Raw genomic sequence first — 22,057 nt, 5'->3', positions numbered from 1 at the left:
AAAACTGGTGAACTTTATAGTATAATCACTGGATACATATAACAATTTAATTATTTTTTTTTCTTTTTACATTTTTTTTCTTTCCATGATGGCACGTGAGGCCCCGCCTGCCTCCACTGACTGCACGTCACTGATACATATATACTGTATATATGTGTGTATATATGTGTGTATATATGTAGCCGAGCTCAATTTTATTTTATTTTATTTTAATTTTGGTCAATTATTCACAACATTTTTTGTTGTGAACTTCCCCAAAAGTGTTTTTTCATTGTAAATAAGTTCCACTCTATTATTTTCCGTTACATACCTTTTTGTTTCCCTGGGGGGTGATTTGGCGTCGCACCTTTGTGACCAGCTTCAGTGAGCACTGACGCTCGGAGCTGGTAAGTCACGTTTATGTCTCTCTCCTTTTGTTTTTTTTTATAAACTTTTTGGTTGTCGTTTTTAAAAGTGTTTTGTGGGAATGCACACTGTTTTGTGACTTGTTGGTGTGCATGTGTGTTGAATTCCCGAATGGCTGTTGAATTGTTGAAAAAAAACCGAACTTTTGTATGCTAAAGGATGTGTGGATTAGCTTGGTTAGCTTACTGCTAGCTGCAGTTGTTGCGGGGTCTCCCGTCTCATGAGTTTGTGCACGGGTCAGGGGCTCTGCTGTGTGTCTGTGTGGACATCTTGTGTGCCGCTGTAGCATTTATATGAGTGTGTATTTTTTTCTTTATTCTTTAGTGGAGAGAGATTCCGTTTGCCGTGGACTGTGTGTGACGCCCTGTTTTTGTTTTTTTTTTCCAAAAAAAGGTATGTCTCTTATGAGTTTTTTTGGCATAGTTTGTTGTATAAAAAATATAAAAAGAATTGATGTGGGTGGGAAAGATGAGGTGTATTGCTGCACATTTAAGGATCCTTTTTCTTAATATCAATCAATCAATCAATGTTTATTTATATAGCCCTAAATCACAAGTGTCTCAAAGGGCTGTACAAGCCACAACGACATCCTCGGTGTCGAGTGGGTCTGACATAATATTGTGAAAGTCCAACACATCAGCGAAAGTCCAGTCCATGGTGGGGCCAGCGGGAACCATCCCGAGCGGAGACGGGTCAGCAGCGTAGAGATGTCCCCATCTGATGGACAGGCTAGCGGTCCACCCCGGAGCAGAGTAGAAAAGAAAAGAAAAGAAACGGCAGATCAACTGGTCTAAAAAGGGAGTCTATTTAAAGGCTAGAGTATACAAATGAGTTTTAAGATGAGACTTAAATGCTTCTACTGAGGTAGCATCTCTAACTTTTACCGGGAGGGCATTCCATAGTATTGGAGCCCGAATAGAAAACGCTCTATAGCCCGCAGACTTTTTTTGGGCTCTGGGAATCACTAATAAGCCGGAGTTCTTTGAACGCAGATTTCTTGCCGGGACATATGGTACAATACAATCGGCAAGATAGGCAGGAGCTTGACCGTGTAGTATTTTATACGTAAGTAGTAAAACCTTAAAGTCGCATCTTAGGTGCACAGGAAGCCAGTGCAAGTGAGCCAGTATAGGCGTAATATGATCAAACTTTCTTGTTTTTGTCAAAAGTCTAGCAGCCGCATTTTGTACCAACTGTAATCTTTTAATGCTAGACATAGGGAGGCCCGAAAATAAAACGTTACAGTAATCGAGACGAGATGTAACGAACGCATGAATAATGATCTCAGCATCGCTTGTGGACAAAATGGAACGAATTTTAGCGATATTACGGAGATGAAAGAAGGCCGTTTTAGTAACACTCTTAATGTGTGACTCAAACGAGAGAGTTGGGTCGAAGATAATACCCAGATTCTTTACAGAGTCTCCTTGTTTAATTGTTTGGTTGTCAAATGTTAAGGTGGTATTATTAAATAGATGTCGGTGTTGAGCAGGACCGATAATCAGCATTTCCGTTTTCTTAGCGTTGAGTTGCAAAAAGTTAGCGGACATCCATTGTTTAATATATATTGTTATTTGCTGAAGTATATATTTTATATACTGTGTTTTATTTAATTAATTTATTTGAGACTATTATGCTTTTTTTTAACTTTATTATTATTATTATTATTATTATTATTATTATTATTATTATTGTTATTTCCATTTCCACATTTAAACATATATAATTGATTTGAGTGAGCACTGACGCTCGGAGCTGTGGAGAGAGATTCCGTTTGCCGTGGACTGTGTGTGACGCCCTGTTTTTGTTTCTTTCCAAAAAAAGGTGAATAAATCCCCGTGCCTCACTAAGAAAATACACAACGCAGAACGCTGACTGTTACATATATATATGTATACGTGTGTATATATATATATACAGTATATATATATATATATGTATATATATATACAGTATATATATATATATATAGTAGATTTATGGCGACTGAGCTGCCAACATTTTTTCCGTGAAATCTAGGTAGTTTTTTACAGTGCATGTTTCCTGTGTTGTGTATGGCAGGACTGCAGAGTGTTCTGCTGTTCTGAAGGACTGAACGTGTATGATGATGTTGTACATTGTTCATGTTAGTTGTAGTAAAAGAGCCGACGATGACGTCATGGAGTCTTGGCGTTCTTCCATATTCTTCTCCTCCCAACACGCCTTAAAAGCAAAAACGTGTGTCGACTTTAGAGCTGACTTTGTATCAAAACAGACACAAAACGCGTGTCGCCTTTGTGCGACGTGTGTTAGCAATCAGCAGCACAGCAGAAGAAGCACTTGGTGACAATCAGCAGGACACTTCATTAAGGCGCTGATTTCCCATGAGGCATTGCGGCCTTTTCTCCCCTTTTATTGCCTTTCCAGCGCAACTGTCATAAAGTGACAGAACAGCGATGTTGTATTTATCCCTCTGTATGTTTCTTACTTAAGTTGCGTGGGAGGAGGCCGTGGCGCTTTAAAAGCAGCTCTCGGGAGACCAAGTTTAGAGAGAATTCCAAGCGGATGTGATTGGTCGATGCCGGGAGGTGCTGCTCGCTGGCAGCAGGTGTTACATAAAAGAGGAGGGAGAGAAGAAGAGTTCTTTGCGTCGTGTAAAAAATGTCTCCTTCTCTTTGCTTTTATGAAGAAGAGCATGACTAGACAAAAAAAAAAAACACGCACAGAGTGTGAATGTTGTTGTTACACAGTAACTAATGTTCAACTTAAAGACTGTGATGTGTGGTATGGATCATTCATTAGCAGCACTGTGTGTTATTATTACTGTAAATGGTGAAGATGTACAGCAGGGGTCACCAACGTGGTGCCCGTGGGCACCAGGTAGCCCGTAAGGACCAGATGAGTCGCCCGCTGGCCTGTTCTAAAAATAGCTCAAATAGCAGCACTTACCAGTGAGCTGCCTCTATATTTTAAATTTTATTTATTTACTAGCAAGCTGGTCTCGCTTTGCCCGACATTTTAATTCTAAGAGAGACAAAACTCAAAAAGAATTTGAAAATCCAAGAAAATATTTTGAAGACTTGGTCTTCACTTGTTTAAATAATTTCATTAATTTTTTTACTTTGCTTCTTATAACTTTCAGAAAGACAATTTTAGAGAAAAAAATACAACTTTAAAAATTATTTTAGGATTTTTAAACACATATACCTTTTTACCTTTTAAATTCCTTCCTCTTCTTTCCTGACAATTTAAATCAATGTTCAAGTAAATTTATTTTTTTTATTGTAAAGAATAATACATAAATTTTAATTTAATTCTTCATTTTAGCTTCTGTTTTTTCGACAAAGAATATTTGTGAAATATTTCTTCAAACTTATTATGATTAAAATTCAAAAAAAAATTCTGGCAAATCTAGAAAATCTGTAGAATCAAATTTAAATCTTATTTCAAAGTCTTTTGAATTTCTTTTAAAATTTTTGTTCTGGAAAATCTAGAAGAAATAATGATTTGTCTTTGTTAGAAACATAGCTTGGTCCAATTTGTTATATATTCTAACAAAGTGTAGATTGGATTTTAATCCTATTTAAAACATGTCATCAAAATTCTAAAATTAATCTTAATCAGGAAAAATTACTAATGATGTTCCATAAATTCTTTATTTAATTTTTTCAAAAACATTCGAATTAGCTAGTTTTTCTCTTCTTTTTTTCGGTTCAATTTTGAATTTTAAAGAGTCGAAATTGAAGATAAACTATGTTGCAAAATGTAATTGTAATTTTTTTCGTGTTTTCTCCTCTTTTAAACCGTTCAATTAAGTGCAAATATCATTAATTATTAATAATAACATAGAGTTAAAGGTCAATTGAGCAAATTGGCTATTTCTGGCAATTTATTTAAGTGTGTATCAAACTGGTAGCCCTTCGCATTAATCAGTACCCAAGAAGTAGCTCTTGGGTTCAAAATGGTTGGTGACCCCTGATATAGATCAATACAGTCTGCAGGGATACAGTCCGTAAGCACACATGATTGTATTTCTTTATAAAATAAAAAATAAATTTAATTTCTCATATTCTTTCTGTTTCGTAAATATTGCAATATTTTCCTCGTAAAATTATTACTTTTTTATGTAAAATTATTACTTTAATGCAAAATGGTGACATTTTTCATATAAAATTCTGACTTTTATCACAATAATGCCAATTTTTTTTGGTTGTTCTTGTAAAATAGTTTTAAAAAATTCTAATAAAATTATGACTTTTGTCATAATTTTGCCAAGAAAAATTCTGATTATTTTTATAATATTGCCAAAATTTTAAAGTTTTCTTATAAAATTGTGACTTTTGTCAAGTAAAATTAGGACTCTTTCCATAAAATTGCCAACATTTTAAGCTTTTCTTGTAAAATTGCGACTTTTATGATAACATTGCACAAATATTCCGTTTTTCGTTTGAAATTTTGACTTGCGTTGAGTAAAATTAAGACTTTTATTATAAAAATGCCAAAATTCTAAGTTTTACTTTGTGAAATTGTGACCTTCTTGTGAAATTCCAACTCATTTTTCACAACAAGCTTTTTTTATATTTGCATAGTATGTATATATTATTAATGTTGTAAATACAAATCTTTACATATCTATAAAGGATGTCTCACGAAGGTAACAAATACAAGAATGTGAGTAATTGGTGTGTGTGTGTGTGCGTGTGTGTGTGTGTATGTACGTGTGTGTGTTCTTGTATTTCTATCCTTCTTGAGACATCAACAAGGAAAAGTAGCTTCCTTATGAGGAGGTGTGAACAAGTTAGGACATAAATCATGGTCCCCATACGGAAAACCATTGCATCTAATAGAGAATGTGTCATTTGCACCCCCTGGTGGTGAAATCTATCAAAATTGGGGTGGTCCCAAAAAAATTGACTGTCAACATATGAAATAACAAGTGTGTGTAAAAAAATTTAAGTGCTTCCCCTCTGGCCAACATATGTAATAACAAGTGTGTGTAAGAAATTGAAATTTGCCACCTTTGGCCAAAATTAATTTAAAAAATAAATATGTCTATAGAGACATACTGTAATAACTTGAAGTAAATAAGGAAGATTAAAAACCAATCACAAACAAAAAATTCAAAAAATAAATAAATTAACTCAAATCAGTCTTTTTCTCACAATGTGTCGACTTTTTTCTTATAAAATTGGGAACAATTTCTCATATTCTCTCTGTTTCTGTAATATTGCAATATTTTCTCGTAAAATCATTACTTTTTTATGTAAAATGATTACTTTAATGCAAGATGGTGACATTTTTCATATAAAATTCTGACTTGTATCACAATATTGCCAATTTTTTTGGTTGTTCTTGTAAAATAGTAAAAAAAATTAAATAAAATTATGACTTTTGTCATAATTTTGCCAAGAAAAATTCTGATTATTTTCATCTGTAATATTGCAATATTTTCTCCTAAAATTATTACTTTTTTGTGTTGAATTATTACTTTAATGCAAGATGGTGACATTTTTCATATAAAATTCTGACTTTTATCACAATATCACCAATTTTTCAGTTGTTCTTGTAAAATAGTAAAAAAATTAAATAAAATTATGACTTTTGTCATAATTTTGCCAAGAAAAATTCTGATTATTTTTATCTGTAATATTGCAATATTTTCTCGTAAAATTATTACTTTTTTATGTTAAATTATTACTTTAATGCAAGATGGTGACATTTTTTTATGTAAAATTCTGACTCATATCACAATATTGCCATTTTTTTTGTTGGTTCTTGTAAAATAGTAAAAAAAAAAAATAATTAAATTATGACTTTTGTCATAATTTTGTCAATAAAAATTCAGATTATGTTTATATTGCCAAAATTTTAAAGTTTTCTTATAAAATTGTGACTTTTGTCGAGTAAAATTACGACTCTTTTCATGAAATTGCCAACATTTTAAGCTTTTCTTGTAAAATTGCGACTTTTGTCATAATACTGCACAGATGTTCAGTTTTTCTTGTAAAATTTTGACCTTCTTCTTGTGAAATTCCAACAAATTTTTTTTCACAACTAGCTTTTTTACATTTGCATAGTATGTATATATTATTAATGTTGTAAATACAAATCTTTATATATGTAGAAAGGGTGGTCCTAAAGAAGGAGGCATTTTTCGGAGGTCTCAAGAAGGTAACGAATACAAGAGTGTGAGTAATGTGTGTGTGTGTGTGTGTGTGTGTGTGTGTGTGTGTGTGTGTGTGTGTGTGTGTGTGTGTGTGTGTGTGTGTGTGTGTGTGTGTGTGTGTGTGTGTGTGTGTGTGTGTGTGTGTGTGTGTGCGTGCGTGCTGGTGGGTGTTTTTCCCCTTCCGGGAAAGATCACAGCTCCTGAAGACGGCCGCCATATTCCGCTGGCCAATTAGACTTCCTCATGAAAGGCTAGACGCTTTTGCCAGGCGGACATGTTGGATGGCTGCAGGATAAAGGCTGTCAGTGATGAGAGGTTGAGGATGAGAGGATGCTCCATCTTCACACACACACACACACCTGCAGTGCAGGAATATGTAAGGTGTGTGTGTGCAGGTTGTTAGTGTGATGGGGGCAGCGCGGTGGACATGTGGTTATGGCACGTCTGCCTCGGGGCCTGGGGCTTGCGGGTTCCAATTTATCATTCCCAAAATGTTGAATGCTTTGTTTGTGTTTTTTGCGCTTTTTTTTTTTTAATGGACTTTCGTTTTGTTGTTTCTTGGTTTTGGTGTATATTTTCCTTTTAAGCGCTCTTATTTGTTAGTTTCATTTCCTCGCCTTTCTCACCTGTTCTGGATTAGTGCTCAGGAGGTTCCCCCGTCTGTGATCATCAATCAGAGCCTCGAGGTTCATTGTGCTTTTCACCGCTACACCTTCATGCTGCATCCTGCCTTTTTGGATCTTTTGTCCTTTTATTTTTGACTCACATTTAGTGTCGTCCCGATACCAATATTTTGGTACCGGTACCAAAATTATTTCGATATTTTTCGGTACTTTTCTAAATAAAGGGGACCACAAAAAATTGCATAATTGGCTTTATTTTAACAAAAAAAAATCTTAGGGTACATTAAACATATGTTTAATATTGCAGGTTTGCCCTTAAATCCAATCCAATCCAATCCACTTTATTTGTATAGCACAGGGGTGTCCAAAGTGCGGCCCGCAGCTAATAGTTTACCGGCCCGCCACATGTTCTGGAAATGCTATTGCAAAAATTAAAAAAAAACATTAAAAAAAGTGGAATGAGGTGAAATCTGACTAGAAAAAGTTGCAATGTTCACACAAAGCTGCCATGCAGGCTGTTTTTTTTTCTTTTTTTGCCATTTCTTTAAAAAAAAGGAAAAAAATAACTCAATGTTATAATGAATTATTGACCTATTCAAGGCTCCAATTATTTCCAATATTTAACTTTAAAAGGTTTTACGTGGAAAATATTGTGTGGTTGCCATACAAAAACATCAATGTTTTCTTTGACAAAAGAGCATAAAACAAACCAAATAATAGTTCAAATGTAAAATCGACAGATATATCTGAAGTTGATCTCGTAACTTAAGTGTTGAAAGTAAAAAAAACAACTAATAAAAATGTATCACTTTATGATACAAACCTTTTGGGTCCCAAATATATTTAATGGGATTTTATTTGTCTTTTCACTGTGATTACTTAAAAATAATAATGAAAGCTGTCCTTGCATTATTGATCTTTTTAAGGCTCTAATTACTTCACATCAAACATTGCTTTTTGAATGTTTTGGGTAGTGGGGGGAAATACTGCATATTTCAGTTTTATTATAAAAAACAAAGTTGTCTTTGACAGAAAAGGCATAAAACCTTTTTGGTTTTTTTTAACTTTATTTCAACCAGAAGTTGATATACTGTAGAGATTTACTGTAAGCGTTAAAATATATATATATATATATATATATATATATATATATATATATATATATATATATATATATATATATATATATATATATATATATATATAATAATTCGACTTGTTTTTTTTTTTACATTTTAATGACTTAGACCCTTTATGGTCCCCGGGAGCCCTAAAGGTAAAAAAAAACAAAATCCATATATTTTATTATGGTTTGAAAATGAAAAATATCAAAATGGCCCGTGTGCGGCCCTCAGTGGAAAAAGTTTGGACACCCCTGGTATAGCACATTTAAACAACAGAAATGTTTCCAAAGTGCTGCAGAATGATATTAAAAACAATATTCAAATATTATCTGTAGCTCCACCATTGACTGAATAAAAACAAAAAATTTAATAAATATAAAAGCAATATAAAAATAAATATGATTAAAAACGATTTTAAGGGTAAAACCAATTAAAACAATAAATACATATAAATAAAATAAATAAAATAGTGAACATACAAGACAACTTGTCTTTTAGTAGTAAGTAAGCAAACAAAATGTTCTAATTTAGCCTGTATGCAGTAACATATTGTGTCATTTTCCATTCTATTATTTTGTCAAAATTATTAAGGACAAATGGTAGGAAATTAATTATTAATCTACTTGTTCATTTACTGTTAATATCTGCTTACTTTCTCTTTTAACATGTTCTATCTACACTTCTGTTAAAATGTAATAATCACTTATTCTTCTGTTGTTTGATACTTTACATTAGTTTTGGATGATACCACACATTTGATATCAATCCGATATGAAGTCGTTACAGGATCATACATTGGTCCCTAGTGGTTAGAGTGTCCGCCCTGAGGTCGGTAGGTTGTGAGTTCAAACCCCGGCCGAGTCATACCAAAGACTATAAAAAATGGGAGCCATTACCTCCCTGCTTGGCACTCAGCATCAAGGGTTGGAATTGGGGGTTAAATCACCAAAAATTATTCCCGGGCGCGGCCACCGCTGCTGCTCACTGCTCTCCTCACCTCCCAGGGGGTGAACAAGGGGATGGGTGAAATGCAGAGGACACATTTCACCACACCTAGTGTGTGTGTGTGACTATCATTGGTACTTTAACTTTTAACTTTAATATTCATCAAGATCTGGCCAAGTGTGCGTAAGAAATTGAAATTCGCCCCCTTTGGCTAAAATGGATAAAAAATAAATATGTATATAGAGACATACTGTAATAACTTGAAGTAAATAAGGAAGATTAAAAACCAATTACAAACAAAAAATTCAAAAAATAAATAAATGAACTAAAATCAGTCGTTTTCTCACAATGTGTCGACTTTTTTCTTGTAAAATTGGGAACAGTTTCTCATATTCTTTCTGTTTCTGTAATATTGCAATATTTTCTCGTAAAATTATTACTCTTTAATTCTGACTTTTATCACAATATTGCCATTTTTTTGTTGTTCTTGTAAAATAGTAAAAAAAAAAAAAAAATTAAATAAGATTTTGACTTTTGTCATAATTTTGCCAAGAAAAATTCAGATTATTTTTAATAAAATTGCCAAAATGTTAAGCTTTTCTTGTAAATTTGCGACTTTTATCATGATATTGCACAAATGTTCAGTTTCTCTAGCAAAAATTTGACTTGCGTTGAGTAAAATTACGCCATTTATTCTAAAAATGCCAAAATCCTAAGTTTTACTTTGTGAAATTGTGACCTACTACTATGGGACATATTTTCCTTTATAAAACATAATATACATTTTCAAAAAACGAAAGAAGATGTTGTGATGCCAAAAAATATCGACGTAATCATAGTAGTATCGACTAGATACGCTACTGTACTTGGTATCATTATAGTGGATGTCAGGTGTAGATCCACCAATGGCGTTTGTTTACATTTTGACGCCGGTGAGCTACGGTGTGTAGTGAAGCATGTTTAGCTATTCCTCGTCCTGCAGTGATAATGATACTTGTAAGAAACATACTTTATTTGTCGCCATGGAGACCAGGATTAGTGATTTAGAAGTAGCTAAAACACTGCCGACTGGGGCTGGACTTTAGCTGCTAGCCTGTGTGGAGGTTGCATATATGTTTAAGAGTTCTTTCTTTTTACATAGCCATGTTTATAGTAGCTAGTACTTTTCCTTTTTGTCTTTTACTAGTTTCTCTTGTGTTCAGAGGTCTGTTTTGTGTCTTACGTTGGAATGTGAAGACCTCCCCCACTGGTTTCTTATCGGTGTTGCGAGAGCGGACATGGGGGCTTTCTTTGTGTGCAAAGGAGTTGCCTTTTCCCTTGGAATACCAGATCAAGTAGAGCAGCCCATATGAATGTTTTGGTTAAGCTGATCTCCTAAAGCTTTGATATGAACTTGAAAATATTCCAATTCTGTCTTGATGGTCCTTCTTACTCAGCATATATGTCATCGAAAGAATTTGGGATTGACCAGTGTAGTAGAATTTCTGACCTTTGAACTATATTTCGTGTCTATTAAGAATGTCTGCTCATTTCATTTCTCTTCTATTCTATACCATTGAATAGACCAGATGTAGGACAAAGTTGATTATGAAGTCGTGCCGACCAGTCTACAAAATGTTTTGATTGTCTAAGCATGATTAAGGGATTCAAGGATGTTGCAAAACAAACATGTGGAAAACAACGGGACCTTGGGGCATGGGGAAACAGATAAAAATGGCCAGGAGACCAGGACTCGGAGAGATTGCTTGATTCGTGTGTCCTCCGGAGGACGTTTGTTTGTCTGCAGGGACAGCTCAATCCGACTTGCACTTTTGACTATGGGTAAATAAATTTTTTGTACTAAATTCACTTTTGTTGCTGTTTAAGCTTCGGACAATCCACTACACCAGTAACTTAGATTCCCCGGGAGGAAGAGCTGGTCGACGCAACACCAGCAATGTCTTAAAGCACCACTTCCTGAGGGCGTTTCAGTGTTATAACTTCACCTTTATCGTTAGTTTTTAAGCCAAAATGCGTCCGTTCTCCCTTTTCTGTCTACACACTGTGTCTGCTTGTAAGTACTCCGTGATTGTGCGCCGGCGAACATACTCGTAAACCAGCAATGTCATGACGTGACCACGACGGGGTGGACCGGTACTTTTCAGAGGCGGTATAGTACCGAATATGATTCTACTACTAATACCATACTGATACCGGTATACCGTACAACCCTACTCACATGTGGTCCACCAATTTGTCCACGCTGGTGATATACAAATACTTTTACCTGCTCCTCGCCTACCGTCCCTGCATTCTGTGGTCACGCCTCGAGCAGGTAACATTCTTTGTTCATTCTTCTTGGAAGAGTTTTTTTGACAAACGCGTTAGCTGTAACCCACGCCCACGAAAGACTCAAAGCCTCGTCCCACCTGTGCACTGGTCACACTTCCTTCTTTTCCACCAATCACACGTCACCTCCTGCCTGAAACGCCGTCGCCGATCCAGAAAGAGCAAATCGCTCCAGATGATATCGTTTTTGATTGCTTAGCAACCTCGCCCAAACATCAGGCCGCCCGCCGACCAGTTAGCCGGCGTCTCTCGTCAATAACGCTTTAGAGACGATCAATTAGGGCCATCAGCGGGAGGGGAGAGGGGGGGGGGCGGGTGTTATTGAGCTGCTCCCTCGTGGTGATGTCACACTCTGATGTTTTTTTTGTTTCCAGAAAGAGGGAGAGGAAAAGAGACTTCATTAAAGCGGAGCGCTCCTCCAAGCCAAGCAATAAACTCTGCAATAAACTGCTTCCTTCCAGAACGCCGGCGAGAGGGGGAGGGGGGGTGGGCGCGGGGGGTGGCGGCGTGGGGGGAGTTCCCGGCAGCGTTCCGACTGGAACATCAATCCCCCCCCCAAAAAAAATCGATTTGGAGAGCGACACTTTCTTTCATTTAGCGTTCGCTCTCCTTATTCCGGCCTCGCACGTCCTGACGGATTTCACGCCGAGCCGCCGACTGTGCTTCACGTGCCGTCCCCATGGCAACCGCGCTGACCTTTTCACCTTCTAACCTTTTCCTGCCATGCAGATTATTAATCCTATTTCCATCGCAAACTAACATCTTCTCTCTCTCTCTCTGTCTCTGTCCCTCTGTCCTCCTCCTTCTGCTCATCCTCCGCAGCAAAGTCATTCACGTGAAAATTATTGACGACGAAGAGTACGAGAAAAACAAGAACTTCTTCCTGGAGCTGGCCGAGCCTCGCATGGTCGACATGAGCCTCCAGAAAGGTGCAGTACGCCGCTTTTGTCTTTCTGTCTTGTCGACTGGCTTCTTATTTGAGCTTCTCTCTTCCTACGAGGATCCCTTTACTTTTTGTTTCAACAAAATCTTTTTTTTTGCCCCAAACTGAGATCTAATTCACTTGATGGATCTGAAGTGTGATGAGCATGTTTTATTTCTTTCAAAGAATATTAGAATATGATTTTACGGACTATAAGGCACACTTAAAATCCTGTTTTTTCCCCCTCAAAACTCGATAATGCGCCTTATAAGCCATTGCGCCTGATATAAGGAATAAGTTTGCTTAAGTTTACTCACCTCGAAGCTATTTTATTTGGTACATGGTGTAATGATAAGTGTGACCAGTAGATGTCAGTCAAACATAATAAATACGTGTACACAGCACTATGATTTGCAATATGTCTCAAGTAGAGATGTCCAATAATGGCTTTTTTGCCGATATTGTCCAACTCTTAATTACCGATACCGATATCAACCGATACCGATATATACAGTCGTGGAATTAACACATTATTATGTCTAATTTTGTTGTGATGCCCCGCTGGATGCATTAAACAATGTAACAAAGTTTTCCAAAATAAATCAACTCAAGTTATGGGAGAAAAAAAAATGCCAACATGGCACTGCCATATTTATTATTGAAGTCACAAAGTGCATTATTTCTTTTAACATGCCTCAAAACAGCTGTTTGGAATTTGGGACATGCTCTCCCTGAGAGAGCATGAGGAGGTTGAGGTGGGGGGGGGGGTAGCGGGGGGTGTATATTGTAGCGTCCCGGAAGAGTTAGTGCTGCAAGGGGTTCTGGGTATTTGTTCTGTTGTGTTTATGTTGTGTTACGGTGCGGATGTTCTCCCGAAATGTGTTTGTCATTCTTGTTTGGTGTGGGTTCACAGTGCGGCGCATATTTGTAACAGTGTTAAAGTTGTTTCTACGGTCACCCTCAGTGTGACCTGTATGGCTGTTGACCAAGTATGACTTGCATTCACTTGTGTGTGCGAAAAGCCGTAGATATTATGTGACTGGGCCGGCACGCAAAGGCAGTGCCTTTAAGGTTTATTGGCGCTCTGTACTTCTCCCTACGTCCGTGTACACAGCGGCGTTTTAAAAAGTCATACATTTTACTTTTTGAAACCGATACCGGTAATTTTGAAACCGATAACGATAATTTCTGATATTATATTTTAAAGCATTTATCGGCCGATCTACTTGATAGATCTGAATTCAGACGAGCATGTTTTATTTGTTACAAATCATTATTAGAATATAACTATCACAAGGTGTTGTATTGTATTTTCCGGACTATAAGGCGCACTTAAAATAATTTTTTCCCCCTCAAAACTCGACAAGGCGCCTTATAACCCGGTGTGCCTAATGTAAGGAATACGTCTGGTTGAGCTTACTCACCTCGAAGCTATTTTATTTGGTACGTGGTGTAATGATAAGTGTGACCAGTAGATGGCAGTCACACACAAGAAATACGTGTCGACTGCACTATAGTTGCAATATGTCTCAAGTAAACAACACCAACATTTGGGGACGGCGTAGCGCGGTTGAGAGAGTGGCCGTGCCAGCGACCTGAGGGTTCCTGGTTCAATCCCCAGCTTCTACCAACCTCGTCACGTCCGTTGTGTCCTTGAGCAAGACACTTCACCCTTGCTCCTGATGAGTCGTGGTTAGGGCCTTGCATGGCAGCTCCCGCCATCAGTGTGTGAATGTGTGTGTGTGAATGGGTGAATGTGGAAATAGTGTCAAAGCGCTTTGACTACCTTGCATAAACAAAGGAAAAATATATGTGTTCCCGTCTTACATAGGGATTGTGAATAATAGAAAAAAAAGTGCAGTCCTCTTTTAACATTATTAAAGGCCTGCTGAAATGCGATTTTCTTATTTAAACGGGGATAGCAGGTCCATTTTATGTGTCATACTTGATCATTTGGTGATATTGCCATATTTTTGCTGAAAGGATTTAGTAGAGAACATCGACGATAAAGTTCGCAACTTTTGGTCGCTGATAAAAAAAGCCTTGCCTGTACCGGAAGTGGCGTGACGTCACCGGTTGTGGAGCTCCTCACATCTGCACATTGTTTACAATCATGGCCACAAGGAGCGAGAGCGATTCGGACCGAGAAAGCGACGATTTCCCCATTAATTTGAGCGAGGATGAAAGATTTGTGGATGAGGGAAGTGAGAGTGAAGGACTAGAGGGCAGTGGAAGCGATTCAGATAGGGAAGATGCTGTGAGAGACGGGTGGGACCTGATATTCAGCTGGGAATGACTAAAACAGTAAATAAACACAAGACATATATATACTCTATTAGCCACAACACAACCAGGCTTATATTTAATATGCCACAAATTAATCCCGCATAACAAACACCTCCCCCCTCCCGTCCATATAACCCGCCAATACAAATCAAACACCCGCACAACAAACTCAATCCCACAGCCCAAAGTACCGTTCACCTCCGCAAAGTTCATACAGCACATATATTTCCCCAAAGTTACGTACGTGACATGCACATAGCGGCACGCACGTACGGGCAAGCGATCAAATGTTTGGAAGCCGCAGCTGCGTACTCACGGTACCGCGTATCCAACTCAAAGTCCTCCTGGTAAGAGTCTCTGTTGTCCCAGTTCTCCACAGGCCAATGGTAAAGCTTGTCTGTCATCTTTCGGGAATGTAAACAATGAAACACTGGCTACGTGTTTGTGTTGCTGCAGCCGGCCGCTAATACACCGCTTCCCACCTACAGCTTTCTTCTTTGCTGTCTCCATTGTTCATTAAACAAATTGCAAAAGATTCACCAACACAGATGTCCAGAATACTGTGGAATTTTGCGATGAAAACAGACGACTTAATAGCTGGCCACAATGCTGTCCCAAAATGTCCGCTACAATCCGTGACGTCACGCGCAAACGTCATCATACCGAGACGTTTTCAGCAGGATATTTCGCGGGAAATTTAAAATTGCACTTTACTAATCTAACCCGGCCGTATTGGCATGTGTTGCAATGTTAAGATTTCATCATTGATATATAAACTATCAGACTGCGTGGTCGGTAGTAGTGGCTTTCAGTAGGCCTTTAATATTGCTAATATTACTGTTATTATTATTATTGAGACTAAAGCCTTGCTTTATTTAGTTGTTTATTTGTCAGCTAAAAATAAGTTATCCTCATTCGCGTGGGGAAACAAACCCAAGACCTCGTTATCTAATGCTTTATCAAATGAGGCCGGGGGGGCCAGAGGGTGCGTAGCAAGCTGCCGAGCAGAAAGTAGCAGTTAGCGCCGACGCTCCTTGTCGACGCACGTCATCGATGCTTGATGAGTTCTGACAGCGCAGACACGGCATGATGGCTCTTCGTGGATGGAGTAGCGTGTGTGTGTGTGTTTACACGATTAGGAGAGAAACTAGCCATTTGATATGTTCAATACAATATTGTGGCGTTTACCACAAACCGCACTCATTGCAATATGTTACTTGATTGACAGTTACAATATGAAGACATATTGACTATGGAACTTATGGAACCTCGCTCCATTCACTTTTCCAGTATTCCTCGTTGATGACATCGTGTTCACCGTGTAAAAGAAATTGGACGCTGCAGTGCATTCATAGGTTGACAAGAGACTCGCGGAACGTAAACATATTGACGCCAGCTTTGGGGACCTCACTCCATTCACTCTTCCTAAAGTCTGATGTGGTAGGTAGGTATTGCTGGACTCTCGACGCAATTGACAAAATCTTTTCGACGAGGAAAAGAGGTCCAGGGAGCCTGGCTGCCCTGATGGAACCATTGCTGTGGGTTACGTGAGAGATTCCTGGGATAAATGGAGAATCATGTGCCTCTCAGTCCTTTCCATCGAGGACGTGGAAGACATCTGCTTAATAGGAACCGTGATCGCGGGGCACCTGCTGATTGGGCTGGGCATTGCTCTGGTATATCGTCAAATTTGTAAGATGATGGCAGCCACTCAAGGAGCCCAAAGGCTGTTCGTCGCAATGGAAGGTTTGGGCCGGGCTGTGGGATCACAGACTGTGGCGATTTCTGAACTGAATCGCAAGATGGATCACATCATGGAGAAGCTTGCTGAAAAGGAAAAATTGAATATGAGGGCCAGCATGGACGAATAGAACAGACAAGTCATTGCAATGTCTGCTCGCGGAAAACAAACATCCTAATCTACGATTTGACTCCTTCGAATGGCCTTGACGCTGTAAAAATAGGACCAGGCTGTTCTGAAAAACACCCCAGAGGACACCTCAATGATGGATGCTTTTGACCTCCCTCCCTCCTCAACGACACCTGGAGTCGAACTTTTGCTTGCATGCAGAACGGCCCCAGCCTATGAACATTACATCGACACACCCAAGACAATGGGCATATACACACACACACACTCCCTCCCCCACCCCATGCCTTCACCACCGCTTGATTCCCCTCGGGGTGATGGTCGGCTGGCAGCGCTTCATAGCAGCAGTCGCCTTCCAGGGCCCCAACTCCCCGCCCCTCTGCTGCGACTTGTCGCGATTAAATGTAACATGTTTATGTGTGCATGGCATGGAGGTTTTTTTCCCACTCCAGACTAGGCCCCCTTAGGAGCCCAGTCTAGATTGTATTTTTTTACTCATTTTCTTCCCCAGCGTTTTACCTTTTTCTTATCTTTTACGGTGCGCCTCGTGGCGACCCATCAGCGTTCCTGTTCTGTAACCCTGTGCACTGTTTGTCTAATCTTGAACGGGTTTGTGCTGAAAACATAGTTTTGTTGTACTTGTGCAATGACAATAAAGTCCTATCCTATCCTATCCTATCCTATCCTAGGTAGGTAGGTCTTTATTGTCATTGCACAAGTACAAAGAAACTTTGTTTTCAGCACAAACCCGTTCAAGATTAGACAAACAAACGGTGTACAGGGTTACAGAACAGGAACGCTGATGGGTCGCCACAAGGCGCCCCGTAAAAGATGGGAAAAAGGTCAACGCTGGGGAAAGATGAGTAAAAAACATACAATCTAGACTGGGCCCCCTTAGGAGCCCCTGGAGTGAGGGAAAAAAACCTCCATAGCAAAGCACATATCCATATTACAACGTACATCTCGAGATATCTAGCAACAGAGGGGAGGGAGTGGGGGGCCATGGTGGCAGGCTGCAGCTCTTCGGGCGCTGCCCATCCGTCCATCACCCCTATGGGATTTGCGTCGAGGGCGTTGGATTGGGGGTGGGGTATGTGTGTGCGGCGTATATTTTTTGTGGATGCATGTGTGTGTGTGTAAGCCTGCAGTGTGTCTCTGTTCCGCGGCCTTGATGTTGTGCAGCCGATAAGTCCAAAGTGAACAACAACAGGTGTGTGTCCATGAGAGACAAGAAGGGAGTTTGTTGGGTCTTCGCTGCACTGTCCTTCAGGAGAGTCTCGACGCCAGGGAAACAATCCAAGTTAGAATGAAAAATAAAATTTGCTTTTCACTCTAAATAAGAGCTTGGTCCGCATTGCCGGCAGTAAGTCGGACATGTTTCCAGTGAAGGTTGGACTCCGCCAAGGCTGCCCTTTGTCACTGATTCTGTTCATAACTTTTATGGACAGAATTTCTAGGCACAGTCAAGGCGTTGAGGGGATCCGGTTTGGTGGCTGCAGGATTAGGTCTCTGCTTTTTGCAGATGATGTGGTCCTGATGGCTTCATCTGGCCAGGATCTTCAGCTCTCACTGGATCGATTCGCAGCCGACTGTGAAGCGACTGGGATGAGAATCAGCACCTCCAAGTCCCAGTCCATGGTTCTCGCCCGGAAAAGGGTGGAGTGCCATCTCCGGGTTGGGGAGGAGATCTTGCCCCAAGTGGAGGAGTTCAAGTACCTCGGAGTCTTGTTCACGAGTGAGGGAAGAGTGGATCGTGAGATCGACAGGCGGATCGGTGCGGCGTCTTCAGTAATGCGGACGCTGTATCGATCCGTTGTGGTGAAGAAGGAGCTGAGCCGGAAGACAAAGCTCTCAATTTAGCGGACGATCTATGTTCCCATCCTCACCTATGGTCATGAACTTTGGGTTATGACCGAAAGGACAAGATCACGGGTACAAGCGGCCGAAATGAGTTTCCTCCGCCGTGTGGCGGGTCCCTCCCTTAGAGATAGGGTGAGAAGCTCTGTCATCCGGGGGAGCTCAAAGTAAAGCCGGTGCTCCTCCACATGGAGAGGAGCCAGATGAGGTGGTTCGGGCATCTGGTCAGGATGCCACCCGAACGCCTCCCTAGGGAGATGTTTAGGGCACGTCCGACCGGTAGGAGGCCACGGGGAAGACCCAGGACACGTTGGGAAGACTATGTCTCCCGGCTGGCCTGGGAACGCCTCGGGATCCCCCGGGAAGAGCTGGACAAAGTGGCTGGGGAGAGGGAAGTCTGGACTCTAAATTGTCTATGACTGATCCTCAAAATCCTGCGGGGCAGACAGTCCGATGTGATCCAAATCACAAGAGTGTCCACAGTTCTTCCCGCATCCTCCAATCCTTTGTGGCAGCTTTGGGGTACTTTGAAGACCGCCAGCAACTTCCAATTTGTCGACAAACCGGAGCAACGCTTACTCCAATCAGCAGATGTCCTGTTGTCATAATTCCGAATAGCTAGATATCTTCACGTCCTCGACTGAAAGGGTCGCCAGGCACGCGGCACTCCTTCTTCTCCCCAGAGTCCGTCGTGTGTCCAGCAACAACCGCTCCGTCACGACAAGCAGGTTCCCCCAAACCCAAGATCTTGTCAATTTCGTTGAGGCCAGTTAAATAGTTCCAATGTTTAGATTTGGAGAGCAGTGCAAAAAGAGGCAACAACAAAAAAAGTTAAGACAAGACAAAGAAGCAAGCAGGAGAGATAAGGGAGAGGAAAGGGGAGCGTCCGCCCTCGATGAGTGCCAGTGAGAAAAGCCACTGGCACTCTTATCTATCTATTAGATAGATAGATAGATAGATAGATAGATAGATAGATAGATAGATAGATAGATAGATAGATAGATAGATAGATAGATAGATAGATAGATAGATAGATAGATAGATAGATAGATAGATAGATAGATAGATAGATAGATAGATAGATAGATAGATAGATAGATAGATAGATAGATAGATAGATAGATAGATAGATAGATAGATAGATAGATAGATAGATAGATAGATAGATAGATAGATAGATAGATAGATAGATAGATAGATAGATAGATAGATAGATAGATAGATAGATAGATAGATAGATAGATAGATAGATAGATAGATAGATAGATAGATAGATAGATAGATAGATAGATAGATAGATAGATAGATAGATAGATAGATAGATAGATAGATAGATAGATAGATAGATAGATAGATAGATAGATAGATAGATAGATAGATAGATAGATAGATAGATAGATAGATAGATAGATAGATAGATAGATAGATAGATAGATAGATAGATAGATAGATAGATAGATAGATAGATAGATAGATAGATAGATAGATAGATAGATAGATAGATACACTGCAGTGCATTCATAGGATGAGATTTGTGGAACGCAAACATATTGAGGCGCCAACTTTTGTCATGTTAGGGAACCTCACTCCGTTCCAATCTCCGTTCCAATTGTGGTTTTTATGACAAACTACAAACACTGCAATCTGTTGCTCGGTTGACAGATGGGCGGATGCAAACATATCAACATTCACTATCCCAACAGTGGGATATGTGGAGTTTGAACATCCTCTGTGCTCGGCTGTTGACGTTGATGCAGTGCAGTTGTACGCTTGGTTTCAGCGCATGATGAGTCAGTTCGCTGGCAGACTGCTCAGATGGAGGTGATGGAGATAGGAGGTGACAGCTGCAGCTAAGGAAGGAAGCTGCATGCCAATAACCAGGTTAATCCAAACAGAGCACGTCTCTAAGAGTGAACTTGTGCGCAGATGACAAAAACAAGACAATGCAAGCGACATTAACGACAAGCGTCAGCTCGAGCCTAACAAGGTGTGATGTATTGATGATGAAAACATATTTTTATCCCTCTTATATGACTCTGCCTAGGAAGAAACCTTTGCTTTGATTCCTAAATAAGAGCGAAGACACCCGTCATTGACACAGTTGTTCATTGGGTTTGTTTCTTCCTCTTATGAAAGAGAACATTAAGATGACAAAAGCTTTGTTTGCTTTAATCATGAGACCAAGATGGCGCCCAGCAAATGCGCGTCGGTACCTCGACTTTGCGAGGCTCCAAACAGGATGCTCCCCAAGGGAAGCGGCCAACGAGCCCAGTGTGGCACAGAGGCTGTTGCGATGCCTGCTGCCTGGCTAATAGTTAGCAGGTGTCAAGTTCTACGATTTATCACTCTAAGGTGTACGGCTGTAAAATTAGCACCAAAAAAAGTTAGTACGCTAATGTAAGCTGTCAGGTTCAAACACTGATGACATCTATTAAACAAGACAAGAAGCAAGGAATTAAACAGAGACAGAATTAAATTTGTCTCAATTGAGGAGAGACTCTTGTACAGTCTCCTAACACGCTCTGGCGAAAGATTGTACGCCTCTTTTATTTGGACTTTCCCTGATTACATGGCAACAGCTGTTTCTAAGGGACGGGGGTCGTAAACAGCCATCGCCTTTGGTTACAGAACAGTTCAAAGAAAAGGTCGTAAACAGTTCAAAGAAGAGGTCCCTGTAGGGGAGTCAGGCCCTGCTTCCTCTTCGCTTTGTAGATCTCGGGTCAAGACAATATCTTTCTGTTGATGAAAGAAACAGAACACCTTCATGTTGCTTCCCATCCTACACAGTGGAGTTTTACAAGCCTTTTGCTTGGTAGGACCAAAGACAGCTTTTGTCTTCTCGCCGGGAACTCATGGCAACACAAAGTTTTGTGATAACTTAGATACAATTATTCTGACATTAGCATTCTAGCATGCTAACAGTCGCCATGTTTCAAATATCAAGTTATATGATTCTAAAGTCTGTGGCTGCAAAATTAGCTAAAAAAAAAGTTAGCATGCTCTAACAGAGAACAGCAAGCCATGTAAAAACATCGAAACGGTTGCAGTCTGTATTTTTTTAACTTTTGTACGACCCATTTTAATCCAGCTCTCTGCCAATATCGCTGGTTGCGTACAGCGGGCCTGTGAGATGTCCGCAAAAATGTGGAAATGCGCGTTCTTAAAATATGAATATCCACGTTTTAAACATTGACTTCCACGTTTTTTTTAATGTAATAACAAAAAATAGGATCTAAACAACATTTGTTGAACGCTCGCCTCAACCACAGGTATTCGCTGTTCCTCTTGCCGAAACGTCCGCACTGAGTTACAGGACAGGGAGACGATTTTTTTGATTGATTGATTGATTGAAATTTGTATTAGTAGATTGCACAGTACAGTACATATTCCGTACAATTGACCACTAAATGGTAACACCCGAATAAGTTTTTCAACTTGTTTAAGTCGGGGTCCACTTAAATTGATTCATGATACAAATATATACTATCATCATAATACAGTCATCACACAAGTTAATCATCAGAGTATATACATTGAATTATTTACATTATT

General features: G+C 39.5%; 1 protein-coding gene across 9 annotated transcripts in view; it reads left to right on the top strand.

Annotated features, from left to right (window-relative positions):
* Positions 1–22,057, top strand: part of slc8a3 (solute carrier family 8 member 3) — a 162,384-nt gene that overhangs the window by 86,523 nt on the left and 53,804 nt on the right. For 5 of the 9 annotated variants that reach the window (XM_062041271.1, XM_062041270.1, XM_062041269.1 and 2 more), the window contains one exon: positions 12,393–12,499. In XM_062041271.1, coding sequence (XP_061897255.1) covers positions 12,393–12,499 — 107 coding nt within the window. Of the gene's footprint in view, positions 1–376; positions 387–621; positions 799–12,392; positions 12,500–22,057 lie in introns of those variants that run through there. The other 4 variants (XM_062041276.1, XM_062041275.1, XM_062041274.1 and 1 more) reach the window with 3 other exon arrangements.

The sequence above is a fragment of the Entelurus aequoreus genome, linkage group LG03 (assembly GCF_033978785.1).
Source record: "Entelurus aequoreus isolate RoL-2023_Sb linkage group LG03, RoL_Eaeq_v1.1, whole genome shotgun sequence".
Taxonomy (NCBI): Eukaryota; Metazoa; Chordata; class Actinopteri; order Syngnathiformes; family Syngnathidae; genus Entelurus; species Entelurus aequoreus.
This window is presented reverse-complemented; position numbering and strand designations above follow the sequence as displayed.